Genomic DNA, 18,697 nt, shown 5'->3' on the forward strand with positions numbered 1-18,697 from the left:
ATGCGTTTCCTGGTTACTCAGAGAAACTATAGGAGAGACAGAGGATTAGTATTTAGTAGATTAGGAGAACAGTGGGTTAACTGATTGAGGTCAGGCTATGACTAGCTATGCTTGTATGGATAGAAAGCAAGTGAAGTAATTACAAATTGGGCTGAATCATTGGTGGGAAAGGTCTATAAGGCCTATAATCTCTAGCTTATTAGTTGAGTCACATGCAAGTTGACAAAGGATACATAAAATTAGAAAAAAAGAAAAAAAAACTTGCCTCAAAGACAGGTTTGGGAGAAGTGCATTCTGATTCTTGGGTCACTGGCACCAGCACTAGGGAAAAGTGAGGGTTGTACTACTGGACATTTGAACCATGCTTGCAAACTGCCTAACTAGGGAAGTAGAGAGGGGTTAAACTAAATAGTGAAAGCAAAGGATTGAATATGGAAAGATGTAATAATATCAAAAAGAGTAGGGACAAGGTGAAAGAGAAAAATATTAATGCACCAAGTAAGGGTCAGAGAGAAATAAAAGGGAGATCAGTACGTAGAATTGGCTTGGGTGGAAATTAAGAATTAGGGAAGGGAATCACTAGTGGGTGTTGTCTCCAATGTCATTGAAATGTACTCAAGAAATTACTGGGTGTTAGTAATAAAGGGATGCAGTACTCACAGAAGACGTTAGTTTATATACAGATTGGAAACAAAAAAAACAGGTCAACAGTAGTAGTCTAGAATGTTTTTGAGATACTTCCAGAATGTGCTGCTCTCAGCGGGACTATCAGCAAGCAGACAATTCTAGAATTGATATTGGGTAATGTGAAAGGATTAATTAATGACCTTGCAGTAAAGCACTAAGAAGCAGCCACAATAATATGATTGATCTTTACATTCTGTTTGAAAGGGAGATGACCATGGCCTAAGAATATTATTTTTGACCTAAATAAGGGGAACTATGCGGGGGCATGAAAGCTGAGTTATCTGAAGTGAACTGGCATACTAAGCTCATGAAAAGGAAGCTTAACTACAAATGTACAATCAGGATAGAGAGAGTTTTACTGGGAACTATAAAGAAAAAGTAAAATGGGTGTTGGTCCACTAGCGAGTGAGAAAAAGGGCGTTAACAGTAGATAAAAAACAAATGGCAGATGACATGAATAAATATCCTACTTCTGTTTTTACCATAATGGATACAAAACACATTCCAGTAACAGTTGTAAAGCCGTGAATGAAAAGGATGAGAAACTTAGTAAAATTACAATCAGAAGCGAAGTGGCACTAAACAATGGCTGGAGCCACGAGTTGACAAGCCTCTGGGACTGGGTGGCCTTCACTCTTGCATTTTAAAAGCGGTAGCTAATGAGGTAGTCGATAGCTTGGTGGTAACTTTCCAAAATTCACTAGATTCAGGGAAGGTTCCACCTAACTGGAAAGTAGCAAGATGGGAATGAGGCAGAAAGCAGGAAATTATAGGTCAGTTTAGACTGATGTTTCTCATGGGGGAAGTGTTAGAAGCGATCAAAAAAAGGACTATAGCTGCACACTTAAAATCTCAGAGCCATCAGGGTAAGTCAACATGATTTTGTGAATGGGCAATCAAGTTTAATGAATTTATTGGAGCTCTTTGAATGAGTAACAAAGACTGTGAATAAAGGGGAGCCTGAAGGCATGTTACACCTGAATTTCAGAGTTAGAGCAAGTGGTCCAACAGCTACAGCCGTTGTACTGTGGTTCCAAATTAAGTGAAATGTCAAACTATGATTTATATTTTAATATGGTCCTTCCACAGAGAGTGCAGGCTTGATAATGTGTGATAAATCACGTAACAGGCAGTCAGGAGAACTGTTCTCATCTGACTCCTTCTTAAAGGGTTGAAGAGGAGTGATACTGATATTTCCACAGGAGTCCACCTTCTTAAAGGCAAAATAATTTGGATATGGAATACTGGGAAGCATTAAGCAAAGTTCAAAACAGGAACTAAAATCATAAAGCTATTTACTATTTACAGACAAACCCACCTTCAACGGTTTCTTGAAGTCTACATTCTGGCTTTTCCTCAATACTTCCACGGTATCTTCTACGATGTGTCCCCTTCGTACAATCAGCACAAGGCAAGGGTTAACTGTATCCACCACAGGCATGAAAAAAGATGAAAAGTTTTGTCTATGTGCCTGGTCAACTGCCAACTGGAAAGTATGAAAAGTTAGTTAAATTAATATTGATTATATACTTAAACAAAAACATCACAAGCTGAAGGTGGAGTATTTCTTCAGAAAATTGAAGAATAAAACAACAAAAAGGGCTTTGCATTTTTGGGAATGTAAATTAACTTCAATCATTACAAATTTAAAATTTTCCTGTTTGACATCAAAAATGACTCAAAGATGTTTAGTGACATAGACAAGACTGATTTCTAATGATTAATTCACTATTGGATTTTGGGTCGGTGAGTGTTTCCGTAACTAAACATTTGAAAAGCGTCTCCTGCTCTCAGAATTGGAGCTCACTGCTCTTTGTGTCAGAATTACCTTCAATGCATTTAACCCTCTAATGCATGATTCACCTATAGAATAGTTATGAAAAATAAAAACAAATCAACTGAGAAGGATTTCAAGGGTCAAGCATTTTAAATCTAGATATAGATAATGCCAAGTAGATGTCATTAATCTTTTTATAAAGACCGCTACTTTCTTAAGATGGCAAAGGTGGAAAGAAAAGTTTACTTAACAAAATCAGAAATTGCTGGGAAAAACTCAGCTGGTCTGGCAGCAACTGTGGAGAGAAGGCAAAGTAAACATTTCAGGCTCAGTGACCCTTCTTCAGAACTGATTTTGTTTCTGATTTCCAGTATTTACAGTTCTTCAGTTTTTTCTGTTAAATGGTTATTTAACTTTTGTTGTCATTGTATTTAAAACAAGCCACAGTTAGCACACGAGGCTAATTTAATCAAATACTATTAACAGTAAATAGGACATTCATCAGTTCTAATGTAAGGTCAGCAAGTTACAGAAGTTAACTGCTTTTCTCTGATCTGAGTAGCTCCAGCATTTTTTAACCTTTGTTTTAGCTTTCTATTTGAAAGTGATCAAAAGCAGTATTCTTTTTACCAAATTTCTAAACTAGTAAGTAAAACTTATGCAGCTTTTAATCGACTGTACCTGATGAACAGAAAGAACTCTCACCTGCATTTGCAAGATGGCATCAGTCTGTAAGAGTGTCGTTTTTGCTTGAGCGTCAAATACAAATGGATAAGTACAAATTGTAATTGGCATATCTGGCAACTAAAAGGAATTTTAATAAATGAAGTATTCATCACATGTGAAGACATTTCCATTCTTAAATATTATTCAAGGACAATTTGGAAAGGGGCCTAAAAGCCAGATTTTAGATCAAAAGCTGCAAATAAATACACAATACAAAACAGGGGCAACAGACAGAAGACAAATCTACTTGTGCAATGAGCTCCAATGCCTAAATGGCAAATTTTGCCAAGATAAGAATGAAAAATTAATGCTTGGCCGTTTAGACTTGCAACTCCAAATAATGTAAAGAAAGGAATAGCACTGATATCACCTTTCAGAATGTATCAAAGTGTTTTCTAATAAATGACTCCTTTTTGAAGTGTAGTCATTGCTGGAAATGTAAAGAACGCAAGTCCAATTGCAAACATTCCACAAACAGAAATGTGAGGATGACTGCTAGGATTCATAGTAATCAACATATCCATATTGACCAGAGAGAACTTCTTTAGAGTGCCACGAGGCTTAAATTTCACATGACAGAACAGAAGTTATTTAAAAAAAGCATTCCATCAGTACTGCATTAAAGTATGAATCTTTAGTTTTTGTAGCCAAGTCTCTAGAGCAGGACTTGAATATATAGCCACCTGGCTCAAGACCACCACGGAGTCATGAGAATTATAAATTGTAAGGGAATTTCATTATCAATGCTCCTTGACATGAAAACCTAGATCACTGAGACAGGGAACAGATTGTTCACAGGGATGACAAAGTGTGGAGCTGGATGAACACAGCAGGCCAAGCAGCATCTTAGGAGGTGATAATGGGAACTGCAGATGCTGGAGAATCCAAGATAATAAAATGTGAGGCTGGATGAACACAGCAGGCCAAGCAGCATCTCAGGAGCACAAAAGCTGACGTTTCAGGCCTAGACCCTTCTTCAGAGAGGGGAATGGGGTGAGGGTTCTGGAATAAATAGGGAGGGAGGGGGAGGCGGACCGAAGGTGGAGAGAAAAGAAGATAGGTGGAGAGAGTATAGGTGGGGAGGTAGGGAGGGGATAGGTCAGTCCAGGGAAGACGGACAGGTCAAGGAGGTGGGATGAGGTTAGTAGGTAGATGGGGGTGCAGCTTGGGGTGGGAGGAAGGGATGAGTGAGAGGAAGAACAGGTTAGGGAAGCAGAGACAGGTTGGACTGGTTTTGGGATGCAGTGGGGGGAGGGGACGAACTGGGCTGGTTTAGGGATGTAGTTGGGGAAGGGGAGATTTTGAAACTGGGTGAACCAAGCGGAGGCTTGGAGACCGCTTTGCAGAACACCTCCGCTCAGTTCGCCACAAACAACTGCACCTCCCAGTCGCAAACCATTTCCACTCCCCCTCCCATTCTTTAGATGACATGTCCATCATGGGCCTCCTGCAGTGCCACAATGATGCCACCCGTAGGTTGCAGGAACAGCAACTCATATTCCGCTTGGGAACCCTGCAGCCTAATGGTATCAATGTGGACTTCACCAGTTTCAAAATCTCCCCTTCCCCAACTGCATCCCTAAACCAGCCCAGTTCGTCCCCTCCCCCCACTGCACCACACAACCAGCCCAGCTCCTCGATAATAAAATGTGAGGCTGGATGAACACAGCAGGCCAAGCAGCATCTCAGGAGCACAAAAGCTGACGTTTCGGGCCTAGACCCTTCATCAGAGAGGGGGATGGGGAGAGGGAACTGGAATAAATAGGGGGAAAGGGGGAGGCGGACCGAAGATGGAGAGTAAAGAAGATAGGTGGAGAGAGTGTAGGTGGGAAGGTAGGGAGGGGATAGGTCAGTCCAGGGAAGACGGACAGGTCAAGGAGGTGGGATGAGGTTAGTAGGTAGATGGGGGTGCGGCTTGGGGTGGGAGGAAGGGATGGGTGAGAGGAAGAACCGGTTAGGGAGGCAGAGACAGGTTGGACTGGTTTTGGGATGCAGTGGGTGGAGGGGAAGAGCTGGGCTGGTTGTGTGGTGCAGTGGGGGGAGGGGACGAACTGGGCTGGTTTAGGGATGCAGTAGGGGAAGGGGAGATTTTGAAACTGGTGAAGTCCACATTGATACCATTAGGCTGCAGGGTTCCCAGGCGGAATACGAGTTGCTGTTCCTGCAACCTTCGGGTGGCATCATTGTGGCAGTGCAGGAGGCCCATGATGGACATGTCATCTAGAGAATGGGAGGGGGAGTGGAAATTGTTTGCGACTGGGAGGTGCAGTTGTTTGTTGCGAACTGCCCAGCTCCTCGCCTCCACCCACTGCATCCCAAAACCAGTCCAACCTGTCTCTGCCTCCCTAACCTGTTCTTCCTCTCACCCATTCCTTCCTCCCACCCCAAGCCGCACCCCCATCTACCTACTAACCTCATCCCACCTCCTTGACCTGTCCGTCTTCCCTGGACTGACCTATCCCCTCCCCACCTATACTCTCTCCACCTATCTTCTTTACTCTCCATCTTTGGTCCGCCTCCCCCTCTCTCCCTACTTATTCCAGAACCCTCACCCCATCCCCTTCTCTGAAGAAGGATCTAGGCCCGAAACGTCAGCTTTTGTGCTCCTGAGATGCTGCTTGGCCTGCTGTGTTCATCCAGCCTCACATTTTATTATCTTAGCATCTTAGGAGTACAGGTTCACAGGGACCTGAATAAAAAAACTTCATTATTTTGCTAACTTAAGCCTCAGGGCACTGACAAATGGCCAGGCTTTTCTAATATTTATGAATAAGCATAGTGACTAGTGTTGCAATGTCTCTCCCCCACCTTGAGTTGTATTTTTAATTAATTTATCGGATTTAGTACTGTTGGCAAGGAACAGTATTTGTTGCCATTGAATCAAACCTGGAAATTCTTCATTAACCAAGCAATTTTCATTTACTCAATTTGTAATTATGCAATGTTACATTATTAAGTTCTGTTCCTTTTTCCACTTTCAATTCGGTTTTTAAGGAACAAATCTCACAAAAATAAAAGGGAGCAGATCATCTGATAGGCCTCAGTGGAATGTTCCCAGGTTCTAAACGTTGTGGACATTGGCATGAAATTTCAGAAAACAGCGTGAGATTGGCAGTGCAAAAGTTGTTACTGTTGAGAGCAAATAGACCCATTGTCTAACCAAATGCCCACTGGTAAGAAAAGATTTGCACTCGAGCGGCAAAAGGCCTGTTTGCATGTATTAGCATGCAGTAAATATTCTCATTATGACATCATTGCATCTCATTGATTTGCAGCTTCCTATTTTTGCACCCACTGTGTAAAACCCAAGTAGCAACAACCCCTGACATGAATGTCAGAGTAGTAACCCCGCTCCTTTGACCCTTTCAGGGTACTCCCTCAAGGTATGCTCCATGGGCAGGGACCACACACACATGTCCCATCCAACAGGACCTCCAGGTCCCTGTTGGTAAAATCTGATGCCAATTACCCTCTGTCTGATCTATCCAAGGCAAAAATAAAGGTCTAAATCAGCTGCAGAGTGCCAACACTTGAATAGCTGGGCTGGGCATTAAAGACAGGGTTGATAATAAGAATCCTAGAAAATCCTAGCCAGTATCTTTGCTTGTAGCAGGTGGGAGAAATAAGGTGACTTTGGGAAGATACTGAGAGAAAACATGCTAGGACCTCTGGAACCTCCATGAAAATCACCAAAAATGACACTTAGTCAATTCCTGGTAAAAGTCAGCCCTAAACATGAACCTATGGGGCTGGTTTCTTACTGGAGGTGCAGTAATGAAGAATTATCCCTCCTGAAATTACATAAATGAAAACTAACAAATTTGTAAGAAAATCTCAGTTGAGTGGACTTATTTAGAGTTGATTAAACATAGTAATTTTAAACTCTTACTTACAACTCCAAATACTTGGTGTTGAATCCAGTTTACATAATCATTCCTGATGTCTATCAGATCTTGCACTTCATGGATATAGAACTTATCATACTGAATTATCTGTCCCGATTTCTCATTCACCTACATTAAAAGTTTAAGCATGGAGAAATAGAATTTCGAAGAAAATTGATTTTAACATAAGTGTAGACAATTATTCCTGGACATGTTCGATTAAATATCCAATAATTAAATGTCAAGAATTTATGTAAACATTTTACCATGGACTTACCCTATGGAGAACTGCCAATACCTCCAGGGCAGTTTTGAGAAAATTATTCCATGTCCTTCGTTCAGAGTTAGCCATTCCAACCTTGGTTAGTCTCAGAAGAAATACTACAACATCCTTATAAAGTTCCACAACCTTCTGAAAGAACGCAGGTTCAAATGTGGCCCACCAATTTTCTACGGTTAATGATTCAGAATTTGTAAATAACTTTGCAATAATATCAAGGCAAAATGTGGACTACGCTAGTTACTGAAGCTCAGAATTTTCAAGCTCCCCATTAGATATATTGAAAAGATGCATTAGAAATTACAATACTCTGTTTTAAACAGTAGCCGTCACCATTTTTAATTATGTCACCTTAAGGCATAATATGCAAAAGATTAAGAAAGAAATATGCTGCTTTTCCGGAGAAGAGCAGAACTTGTGCACAGAGTGCTGAGAGTGCATATTTTTGGGACTTGGAATGCAGCTGATTCAATGGAAAATATTTGAGACAGTGACGCGGAAACCTGTTTTACATGTATATGCATTTATCTAGTACTTTGGTTACATAAAATCCAACTTCTAATGAAAGATGAATAAGGCCACACTAAAACAAATTTTTGCTCAGTCACAATCACACCTATGTTTCATTTGATCATCAGGCTAGATCCCATACTTAACAGACTTAAATAAAGGTAAGCAAACTTTCCCAAAATTCACAATATAGCTGTTATCCTAGATTATTAACATTTTTAAAATATCCACACTTATACAAAATATATTTACCAAGTACTTTCAGTGGCACTTTTTCAAGCTTTACTATAGCCATTCCAAATGGAATGGCTAATGTTATGTAGTTGTTGACATCATTCATGGGTGGGCACTCTGGAAGAGTAACATAGATTCTCAAGGCCTCTACATCAGGTGGGGAATGAGAAAGTCTTGGGATCAAATTTTTTTCCATACTAGCTGTTATCTAGAGATAAAGCAAAGGATATTGGTTAACAAACAGAAGCTTGTGATCTCAAATTTTAGAATACTAAGGCCTGATTCTAACTCTATCTTAATTCCTTGTTTAAAAGTTTACAGAAATCGGTCAGATCAAGAAGAGGGAACACCCCAGTCATGACAGAATACACACAAAATTGAGTAATGGCCGAGATGCAGCAAGCATTTATTGTTACCAAAGACAAGCACTGCTGAACAAATGTTTTTGTTTCATTAATTTAGACCTTCATTTTTTATAGTGATGGAATGTTTAGCGTAATAGGGTTATGCCCTATTTAATTTTCCATGTTACTCAAGAACCTCTCTGCTCCGTTCTAATTCCACTCCAAGTAATTTCTCATCAAAAGCCATAAAATTAACTTAACCTTTGACAGTTAATGCCAATCAGATTTAGATAAACACAAAAAGATAACTTGGATATCTACCATTAATTAGAAATCTCACATAGGAGTACAGTCTTAGGGCAAACAGGATGGTGAGAGTCTGGATGCCATGCTAATAATATTCCTGGGGTAGACTAGAGTATGTTGCTAAACTACATAATATAATCTATCATCTACTTTACATATGTTAGAAACATACAGACTAATCAGTGGATTCATTGACTTAAACTACTTTAGACGTTTTCAACATGTCTAACAATGAGTCATGCTACCTTCTGCCTGCCAGGGACCCCACTTTACGATGGCTGATCAGAAAATCTCTGGGTTCCTGCACCAGTCATAATTTCAAACAACATGAAAATACCTCCAGTGCCTTCTCTTCAAATTTTCGCAAAGCTGCACAACTGACGAACATCTCCTGATTGAATCACAGATGACTAGGCCTTTCCTCCTCCTTAACAACTTATTTTGCCACCTTGAATTTGTATGCAAATTATCATCTGTATGATATACCAAGATTCAATTCCAGAGCTATGGTGTCTACATTCCAACATCCTGCAACTGTGATCTAATTTTGTTATGACACAGGGATAGCCAGCCAAACAAAATCAGCTTACCACTGAATTTATAAAACAGTGAAATTAAACCATTCAACGACCCTCAAAATTGCCCAATTGGTCCTAACCAGACTTTACAAATAATAGTTCTTGGACATCACGTTTATAAATTCGATATAAATTGACAATTTGTTATTAATAATCTAACTTTAGCCAGACAAAACAAAATCACATAACTAAGGCCCAATTTCATCAGGCAGACAGACAGACAGACAATGTTAAGGGATGAATCATAAAGAAGAATTGTAATTTTCCAATCGAACAAACCATTTCAAATGATGATAACCAGGGCTTCATGAAACGCTTAGACAATGACTTGTTCGCAGGCAAATACAACTGTATACCTTGCTCGAATTCCAAAGTCACCAGTTTCAGGAGATCTCAAAAAATATTTATGCATGGCTTACAGACTGGGATTCTTTTCTCAGAACAATCCTAACCCAATAGAAAATAAGAGAGGGGAAACACAGCAGCGGTTACCAGAATTTCCAAAAAAAATCTTACTGCCTCTTGCTAAAACCCAGTCAGTCAGAATTGGTGTTCTCCCTTTTCTTCAACCAACATTCTGTAGTTGGCTGCTTAGCACTGAGCTTCTGTTGGTTGACCAACTCAACTTCCAATCAGATGCCAGCTCTGAGCATAGTAACAACTCAGTGCTGATTCTTCTAGTGTCCTTAGAACTATAACTAAGTTCTATGCATTTCCAGGCCAGTTCCCAAGAGCAAACATCTACCTTTGCTCTCATCTCCCTTAAATCAAGCTGCTTTTCAAAGTTCCTACTCTTAACCTCAATGCTCAGTTCCAAAGAAAAGAGAAAAATAAAAGGAAAACAGTCAGGTGTTCCACATTATATCATGTAAAACAAATGAATCTTTTGCTAGGATAATCAGTACAACACAAATCAGATAGATCAGTGTGGAAATTTGAGACAAAATGCAAATCCAAACTTGTGGTCCTGTACTTCTGAACAAGTGGCTCTAAATTTCTACAATCTCTTTCAATCAGGAGAAATTAAGTTAGCCACAAGGTTCAACAGTGCTACAAAGTGTGGCATTTTATTGTATAAGATGCACATTTATTCAACAAATGAAAATAGTTTATTCTCCTTACTTCACGTTGATGTATATTCAATGTGAAGTGTAGCGTGTTACCTGGCCAAAACCAAATTAAATCTGTAGATGATGATCAATTGTAAATATTAAATCAAGATGGAGGAGTTAAAAAACACTTGAACCTACTCAGGGAAGGATCTCAACCAATCTGCCACCAGAACGTAGTTATATTCTGCTAAAGTTCTAGTAAAGAGAGACAACTTTGCAAACTATACCTGCTGCAAAATCCGAGGATGGTCAGAGTGTATGAGTCTGTGGAATAAAAGCCTAGCTGCATTCATATCAATCCCAGAGAATTTGGAACTGGTTTTATAATGATCATCATTACTGAAACAAAGATACTATCAATTAGTTTTGATATGGTTGAAGGTTATAACACATACTTAAAAGAACTACGATAGCACACATGAAATCATAATACATTGTTTCTTAACCCACTGTTGACCACAAAGTTACGTTATTATTCTGATGAGCCTAATGCGTGAAACACTCAAAATACTGAGATTGACCCAAAATTAGACCAAACATTTGTCCATAAACAATTCTATTTTGCAACATTTATGAAATAAAAAGCAGAGAAAAAGTGAATTTAAAAATGGATGCGGTTTGGATTGTTTTGTTCTGTAAAGATTAATTTAACGGGCAATAATTATAAATAAACCAGCTAGAGTCAAGTGTAATTCATTGGACTGCTGTCATCCAACTATCCAAACAGTCAATCACATTAAAGTATTTTCACAGGCACAGTAATAGGAAACCAAAGTGCATGATGTTTTCCAGAGAACAAATTAAAGATTGCTTGTGAAGGCAGTACAGGTTAAAATATTCACAAAATTAATAATCTCACAATGTAGCTCAAGAAACCTGCACATTAATCAATTAAACAGTAGTCATAACTGCAAAAAAAACCACAGGGCAAGTTCTATTGATCGAATTTTAGTATTCTCGTCACAATTCAAATATATACCTTACTGAACAAGATGTAATGTTTTATGGGGTACCTAAAGAATGATGCAAGAGCAGGGGAAAAATAAAATCAAACTTTTTTCTGATTTCAACGATTGCTGATTAGTTTGTAAATAACAGAGACTGTGATAGAGCATACAGTAACAGACTACATCTTCATATTTTTGAGAGAGTTGGGTAAGCAACACTGACAACCGAATGTTGATTTTGTTCATGCTGTGGGGAAGTTCAGTGTCTGCAAGTTGAGACAAGAGCTAAAATGATTTTAAAAAGTATATAGATACTGGTATTTGCATGTCAGATAGCTGTTTCAAATATGATTGACAGTTATCCAAATCCAGAAAGAATCCTAATAACTGTGCTCAGGGATATTTAAATAAGCTGCAGATGTCCAAAACTGAAATCACTTTCAAATTTCTAAAATATTCAAAATGTAACTGAAAATAACTACCATCAAGACGAGTACTGAAGGTCACAGATTAAAACACTTGAAGATACACGAGTGGTGGCTAATGCACTAACACTATATTAAATCACTAATAGAAATGATAAACTTAAGGCCATAAGACACAGGGGTGGAAATAAGGCCATCCGGCCCATCAAGTCCACTCTGCCATTTAAATCATGGCTGATGGGCATTTCAACTCCACTTCCCTGCACTCTACCCGTAGCCCTTGATTCCTTGTGAGATCAAGAATTTGTTGATCTCTGCCTTGAAGGCATTCAACGTCCCGGCCTCCACTGCACGCTGTGGCAATGAATTCCACAAGCCCACCACTCTCTGGCTAAAGAAATGTCATCTCATTTCAGTTTTAAATTTACCCACTCTAATTTTAAGGCTGTGGCCACAGGTCTTAGTCTCCCCGCCTAACGGAAACAACTTCCTAGCGTCCACCCCTTCTAAGCCATACGTAGATAAGTGAAAAATATTCCAAAAGAATTCCTATGACCACTTACTGATGAGATTAAAAAATAACTTCTTGTTTACATGAAGGAAATGTTCAAATCAACAGTGATGGACAGCTTGACTTTCAGATGCTACAAGTTCCAAATACAGTACGTGGTGAGATCACAGGATATCATGAAATGTGAAGGATTTCTCTCAGACTCTAACTTTTGCTAAGTACCTTAGTTTATCGTTGAATATCAAATCTTTTAAGTTCCATTTAATTCTTTTGTGATAAAAAGACCTGTCTTGTTCTAGTGTCCTAAGTCTAAAACCATCCGGGACTGTTGGTCTTCCTGGCGACATGAAATTTCTACAGTTTGAGATGCTACAAGACACAGCACTGGAACTAAGATGTCATCCTTGTTCAATTTTGATGAGACTAATCTCTAGGACCAATCATATTGAAAGGAGGTTCCCATTATTTCAGATTCCTTAATAAACTTGTGCTCAAACAAACTTCACAATTGCTAACCCATATAAAGTTAAGTAACAAAGACAATTTTTATGATTTTGGAAAACTGTCGTTGATGCAAAACGCTTTTGCTAAATCATTCAACAAACGAACATGATGCGTTGCCTATTATGCTTTTTAATGCTCTAAAATATTGAAGAATTATTATTTAATTTGCAATCGTGAAAATGTCTAAATTTTATACTATACCTCAAGGCAAGAAAGCTTCCATTTAAGCAACCAGCTGACGAGAACACTGTATCAATTTCACTATGAAAAAAATAGAAATCACATTGATCAAGTGAATTCACAAGCGTTCTGATTTACTCATAACTATCTTTGATACTTTTTTTTCTATTTCAACTTTAGTCTCTATATTTAGTAGTATGTTGCACATCCTCTGCAGGGTAAATTACTACAGAACATTTCAAAGAATGTCAAACATTTTCTTTTTGTAGACAAAGTAACTTTCATTCTCTTTTGATCTGTCACTCTGGCTTTTCACAGGTATGCTGAAGGAAACATGCCTCAACCTCAGAGTATAAGCGCGCAGGACCTTCAACAATTAGAACAAAAAAGATCAATATCTTGATAGGCTCTACAGCAAGTACGACTGCACAGTGGAATGAAGAATTAGTCTTTCTGCAATTCAGTAAGGACTAATGTGGTCGAGAATTTTGGAGGTGATCTTTTAAGCATACTTTTAAACTTTTGTTTTTAAGAAGTGTTGTCAAAATGGACCACAAACAGTATAGAAGTATGAACGCTATGTTGGTTTCCTACCAAATCGTTTTAAAATTGCTCTCGTTAGTTACTGTATGAGCAAAATTAGTCTTCATTTTTGTCTGATGAATTAGGAAATACCAGGAAAATGTCTTGTAATGACTTTTGATGTATACCAACTGTCTCCCTTCAGTAAAATATTGATATCCTAAGCTCAGAAAATCCAATGTTAACTTTCAGTGAAGAAAAGTACTCCTCTCATCAATTGGAGTTAAATCAAACTTGGAATCAATGTTATACTAGACTGAAGTACTGAGCTATATGACTGCCTTGTAATTTGTCATAACTACGAGATGAGAGTCGGTTGGCTGGAAATCTGTTTTGCAATTCCAGAAGCGAGGGTTCAATTACCGCACTGGCTAAGGTTAGCATGAAGGATTGTACTTCTCAACCTCTCCCTTGGCCTGAGATACGGTGGCTCTTAGCTTGAATCACCACCGGTTATCTCTCTTTCCAATGAGAGAGCAGCCCATGATCTGGCAACTATGGCATCTTTACCCTTACATACATGATAATTGATTACTAGACCAGGAAAAAAAACCCAATAACTTGAAAGGTCAAAAGGAGTAGGGTTAACAACTTTGATTCAAGTCACAAAACTAAATAAAGATCAAAGGAACGAGCATTCTAAAGAATAGGACCAAATTTTCTCTAAGTCCTATCATTTCAATATTTGAAATAACATCAGCATTGACCCATTGCACCACCAGAATAATAAGATATGCTTAAAGAACTAGGAAAGGGGTCCACAATAATGAAGGAAGCTCACGATATAGTAACCCCGAACAGGACAAACCGCTATACAGACTTTTATTTAAAAACCTTTCAAACTTACCATCCATTTTTAATCTCAGGTAACACATTAAACCAACATTCCATATGCTATGCCATGTTTGAACAGCAGAAAGTAGTTCTTTTGCTGAACCAGCTAATAGTCATCTCTCAACTGCCAAATGAAATCGCTAGATTTAGAGGTCATTTGTTTTAATGTCATTTGTGGGAATTTGCTGAATGCAAATTAATCATATTTACTAACAACATTTTCACAAGTGACTATATTTCAACAGTCCGCAATTTAAACCTACTCTGCAGGATGACAACATTTCTCCTAAAAATCCAGTCAAGGTTTGGTATCTAGAGCTATGAACACAAGAATAACTTCCTATAAAGAACTAAAAGCAACAGATCTGGAAATGGTCAGTATCTTAATACAAAATAATGTTAAGTTCTCGGTTTTGAAAGCGACCATGACCCGCAACGTTACACAATTTGGGAAGAAAAGTTTCTGAAGAACAGTCACTCATCAAGATCAATTCTGTCTCTGCTGAGTACAAAGTCATTTCATTCTGTTTGTCTATAAGATACTGACCCCAAAGGAAGACATTGGATACAACAGGCAAATGTACAGAGAATTAAAGTATACAGAAGAAAGCAAAGAAGGCCCTAGTTTGATGGCAATAGTAGATTGGGGGGATACGCTCAACCATGAAGTATTGCGGTATGAATCTGCTGCAACTGACAGGCCAGTGCCACATGGATATCCAGTCTTCAGTTGCTAGATCTGTACAAAGTCTATCTTATTTAGTGCCACACGACACAATTTAAGTGAATGTGAATTTATCAAAGCGAAGACAGATCTTGTCTCCACAACTCTGGGCAATAGATCCTCTTACTGATACAGTCATGAATGGATAAATGTGCAGGAGGCAGACTGGTGAGGATGAGATTAAGCATGTTTTTTGTTCTTGACAGTTCCTTCACCACCTGTCACAGAATCAGTCTAGTTCTGGAACCAAGAGGTTATGCTGCAGCCGTACAAAACTCTGGTGTGGCCGCACTTGGAGTATTGCGTACAGTTCTGGTCAACGCATTATAAGGAGGATGTGGAAGCTTTGGAAAGGGTGCAGAGGAGATTTTACTAGGATGTTGCCTGGTATGGAGGGAAGGACTTATGAGGAAAGGCTGAGGGACTTGAGGCTGTTTTCATTAGAGAGAAGAAGGTTGAGAGGTGACTTAATTGAAACATATAAAATAATCAGAGGGTTAGATAGGGTGGATAGGGAGAGCCTTTTTCCTAGGATGGTGACGGCGAGCACGAAGGGACATAGCTTTAAATTGAGGGGTGGAAGATATAGGACAGATGTCAGAGGTAGTTTCTTTACTCAGAGAGTAGTAAGGGAATGGAATGCTTTGCCTGCAACGGTAGTAGATTCGCCAACTTTAGGTACATTTAAGTTGTCATTGGATAGGCATATGGACGTACATGGAAAAGTGCAAGTTATATGAGCTTCAGATCGGTATGACAGGTCGGCACAACATCGAGGGCCAAAGGGCCTGTACTGTGCTGTAATGTTCTATGTTCTAATGCTCTATAGCAGCAATGTCCCTAAGGACTCAACTAGTTCAATCAGTACTTCTGCTGTCAAGAAACCCTTGTCTTTGAAATCCCCCATCTCCTGTACACTGTGGCCTTGCCACCCTCCATGCTTCCTCCAAGAGCTGTCCAATGTGGAGAAGCACTGATTCATCAGCCAAGGGAGGACAGTACATGGCAATCAGCACAAGGTTTCCATGGCCTTGTCTGACCTGATAACATGAGATTTAATTGTGCCCAGAGTCAGTGTTGAGAGCTCCAAGAACAATTGTCTCCTGACTTTATATCACTGTGCTGCCACCTCTGCTGGGTCTATCCTGCAGGTGGGACAGGATCTATCCAGGAACAGTAATAGTGGTGTCTGCAACATTGTCTGTAAGTGAAAATATCAACCAAATATCGATTCTGAAAAGTGAAAGTATGTGAAAATATCTTTAGCTATAATCTTTAATAAGGAACTTGAAAACATTAAGTCGTCTAGAGTTTCAGCTGGGAAACTTCACAGTTGAATGAACAAAAGGAACTACAGATCTTGACTTTGTAATGGTAACTTTCCAAGTAAGATAGCAATGACCAACTTTAATGCAATTTAACATTTAGAATTTAAAGAACTGGGTTCAATGGTACAACTTTAAAAAGATCTACATCAAGTGAAAGAGAGGAGGCATTTCAGAAAACGATAATGTAGACATCGTTCAAAAGTTCTTCTGTAGAAGGTCTGAATCGGCTAGAATATCTAGCGCCCAGAGTGTAGGAAGCTGAGAGGTGACTTTATAGAGGTTTATAATATCACGAAAGGCACAGATAAAGTGAATGGCCATTGTCCTTTCTCCAGGTTAGGGGAGTCCAAAACTAAGCGGTATAGGTTTAAGGTGAGCAGGGGAAAAAACTTAAAAAGGAACCGGAGTGGCAACTTTTTCCACACAGAGTGTTGGTGCGTATATGGAATGAGCTGCCAGAGGAAGTGGTAGAGGCAAGTACAACATTTAAAAGATATTTAGACAGTTACATGGATACTAGAGGATTATAAGGAAATGAGCCAAATGCAGGCAAACAGGACTGGCTCAGTTTAGGAAACTTAGGACAGGTTGGGCCAGAGAGTCTGTTGCCACGTGGTATGACTCTAACGGTCAAAAACATCTTAGAAGATGTAATGCTGAACATGCAGGATCAATAAACAGCATCAGCAAAATGAAGCACAGGCTAAACAAGCATAATCCAAGTGGATTAACAATTTAACCTAACGTTAGCTAGATAAATAAAGGAAAAGGAAGTTATGCTGATGAGGCCAAATATTGACTTGGGTAAATGCTGGAATGCAGCATAAACACAGCATTTATTTATTCATTCTTTCTGTCATGGGAGGTGGACAAATATTTCTTGCCCATCCCCAATTTCCCTTGGGCCGAGTGGCCTACTGGGCAACTTTAGAGTAAAATGATGACTCAATCACAGGTAGGCCAGATAGGATGCCAGACTTAATTTTCTAAAGGGTATTAGTGAACCAGATGGCTCCTTATGGACAATCGAGATAGCTTCTGGTTACCACTGTTGAATATTAATGTAATTTAAATTCCACCAATTGCTATGGTGGGAGTGAAATCTATTTCCCAAACACATTAGTTTGGACCTTTGGGTTATCAGCATTACCACTACATTACCATCTATCATCAAGAGTACAGCCCATTTGGACCAATTGTGGACAGGCTTCTGGGCCGGGCAACTCTATGTTTAGTCATCTGCTGCCATCCTTAGCCTTTGATTTCCTGTATTACCTCTCTTTCACGGTTTTAAGTTCCTGGTTTAAATAGTGGACGCCTAAGTTAACAGTTAGTTTAAACTGCCAATGATTATTCCTTTGCCATGCCAATGCTGGAGAGCAGTGGAATTTTTCTTAAATTTCTGGCCATTTTAAAATGGAGGCTGGGCTTCTGTATTGAATAGTACCACAGGACTAAGTTGATACCTCTCTAATCTGCTTTTCACACGTTGATTCTAAAGTGATTTTTATCAAGTCCTGTCTCCATTACATTGTTACTTACTCATCTGGCCAAGAACAATTTATGTTTCTAGATCAAAGTACATTTTTAAAATTCTTTCTGGTGACTTCAAACATACCAGTTGGGTAATTTAAAGAGTTGCAGTTTTTCAGCAAAATTCAGTTTCACCTGCAATTAAGAAGGTTCTGAAACTGATTTTTAACCATCTTTCTGCATGCGCACATGCAAGTTGAGGTCATGGGTATCTGGCCAATTCCATCTTTGCAAGTACATTTACTCCAGAGCTTTAATTGCAGAGGAAACTGGAAGTATCTACAAACATACAAGTTAGAAGCAGAAAGATGCTATTTGGCCCCTTGTGTTCTCCACCATTCCATAAGATCATGATTGATTTGTACACATTTCAAATTCCACATTCTGATCTACAGTTGATACCACTGATTCCTCTGTCTAATAAGAATTTACTGGAGGCCGTGCTATGGTGCAGTGGGAGTGTTCTTAACCTTAGAGCAGAAGGCCCAAGTTGAATTCCCACCTGCTCCAGAGGTGTGGAACAACATCTCTGAATAGGTTGATGAGAAAAATAGGCTAAAAAAAATGTAAGAATCGACCTGGGAGTCCTCTTCTAGCACAGTGGTATGTCCCTATCCCTGAACTGAGAGAGTGGGTTTATGTCCCATTTGCATCAGAGTTATGAAATAACATCCCTTAACAAGTTGATTGG

At 39.1% G+C, this 18,697-nt stretch overlaps 1 protein-coding gene across 2 annotated transcripts in view; it reads right to left on the bottom strand.

Annotated features, from left to right (window-relative positions):
* herc4 (HECT and RLD domain containing E3 ubiquitin protein ligase 4) overlaps positions 1-18,697 on the bottom strand; it is a 104,975-nt gene that overhangs the window by 35,355 nt on the left and 50,923 nt on the right. For both annotated transcript variants that reach the window (XR_009446986.1, XM_059653175.1), the window contains exons 11-17: positions 13,027-13,086; positions 10,666-10,777; positions 8,117-8,306; positions 7,352-7,524; positions 7,084-7,203; positions 3,170-3,268; positions 2,006-2,173 (exon numbers count right to left, since the gene is read on the bottom strand). Coding sequence is in view for 1 of the 2 variants with exons in the window: in XM_059653175.1 (XP_059509158.1) it covers positions 2,006-2,173; positions 3,170-3,268; positions 7,084-7,203; positions 7,352-7,524; positions 8,117-8,306; positions 10,666-10,777; positions 13,027-13,086 (922 nt within the window). In the remaining variant the exon portion in view is untranslated. The remainder of the gene's footprint in view (positions 1-2,005; positions 2,174-3,169; positions 3,269-7,083; positions 7,204-7,351; positions 7,525-8,116; positions 8,307-10,665; positions 10,778-13,026; positions 13,087-18,697) is intronic.

This window comes from Stegostoma tigrinum, chromosome 20, assembly GCF_030684315.1.
Source record: "Stegostoma tigrinum isolate sSteTig4 chromosome 20, sSteTig4.hap1, whole genome shotgun sequence".
Lineage (NCBI taxonomy): Eukaryota > Metazoa > Chordata > Chondrichthyes > Orectolobiformes > Stegostomatidae > Stegostoma > Stegostoma tigrinum.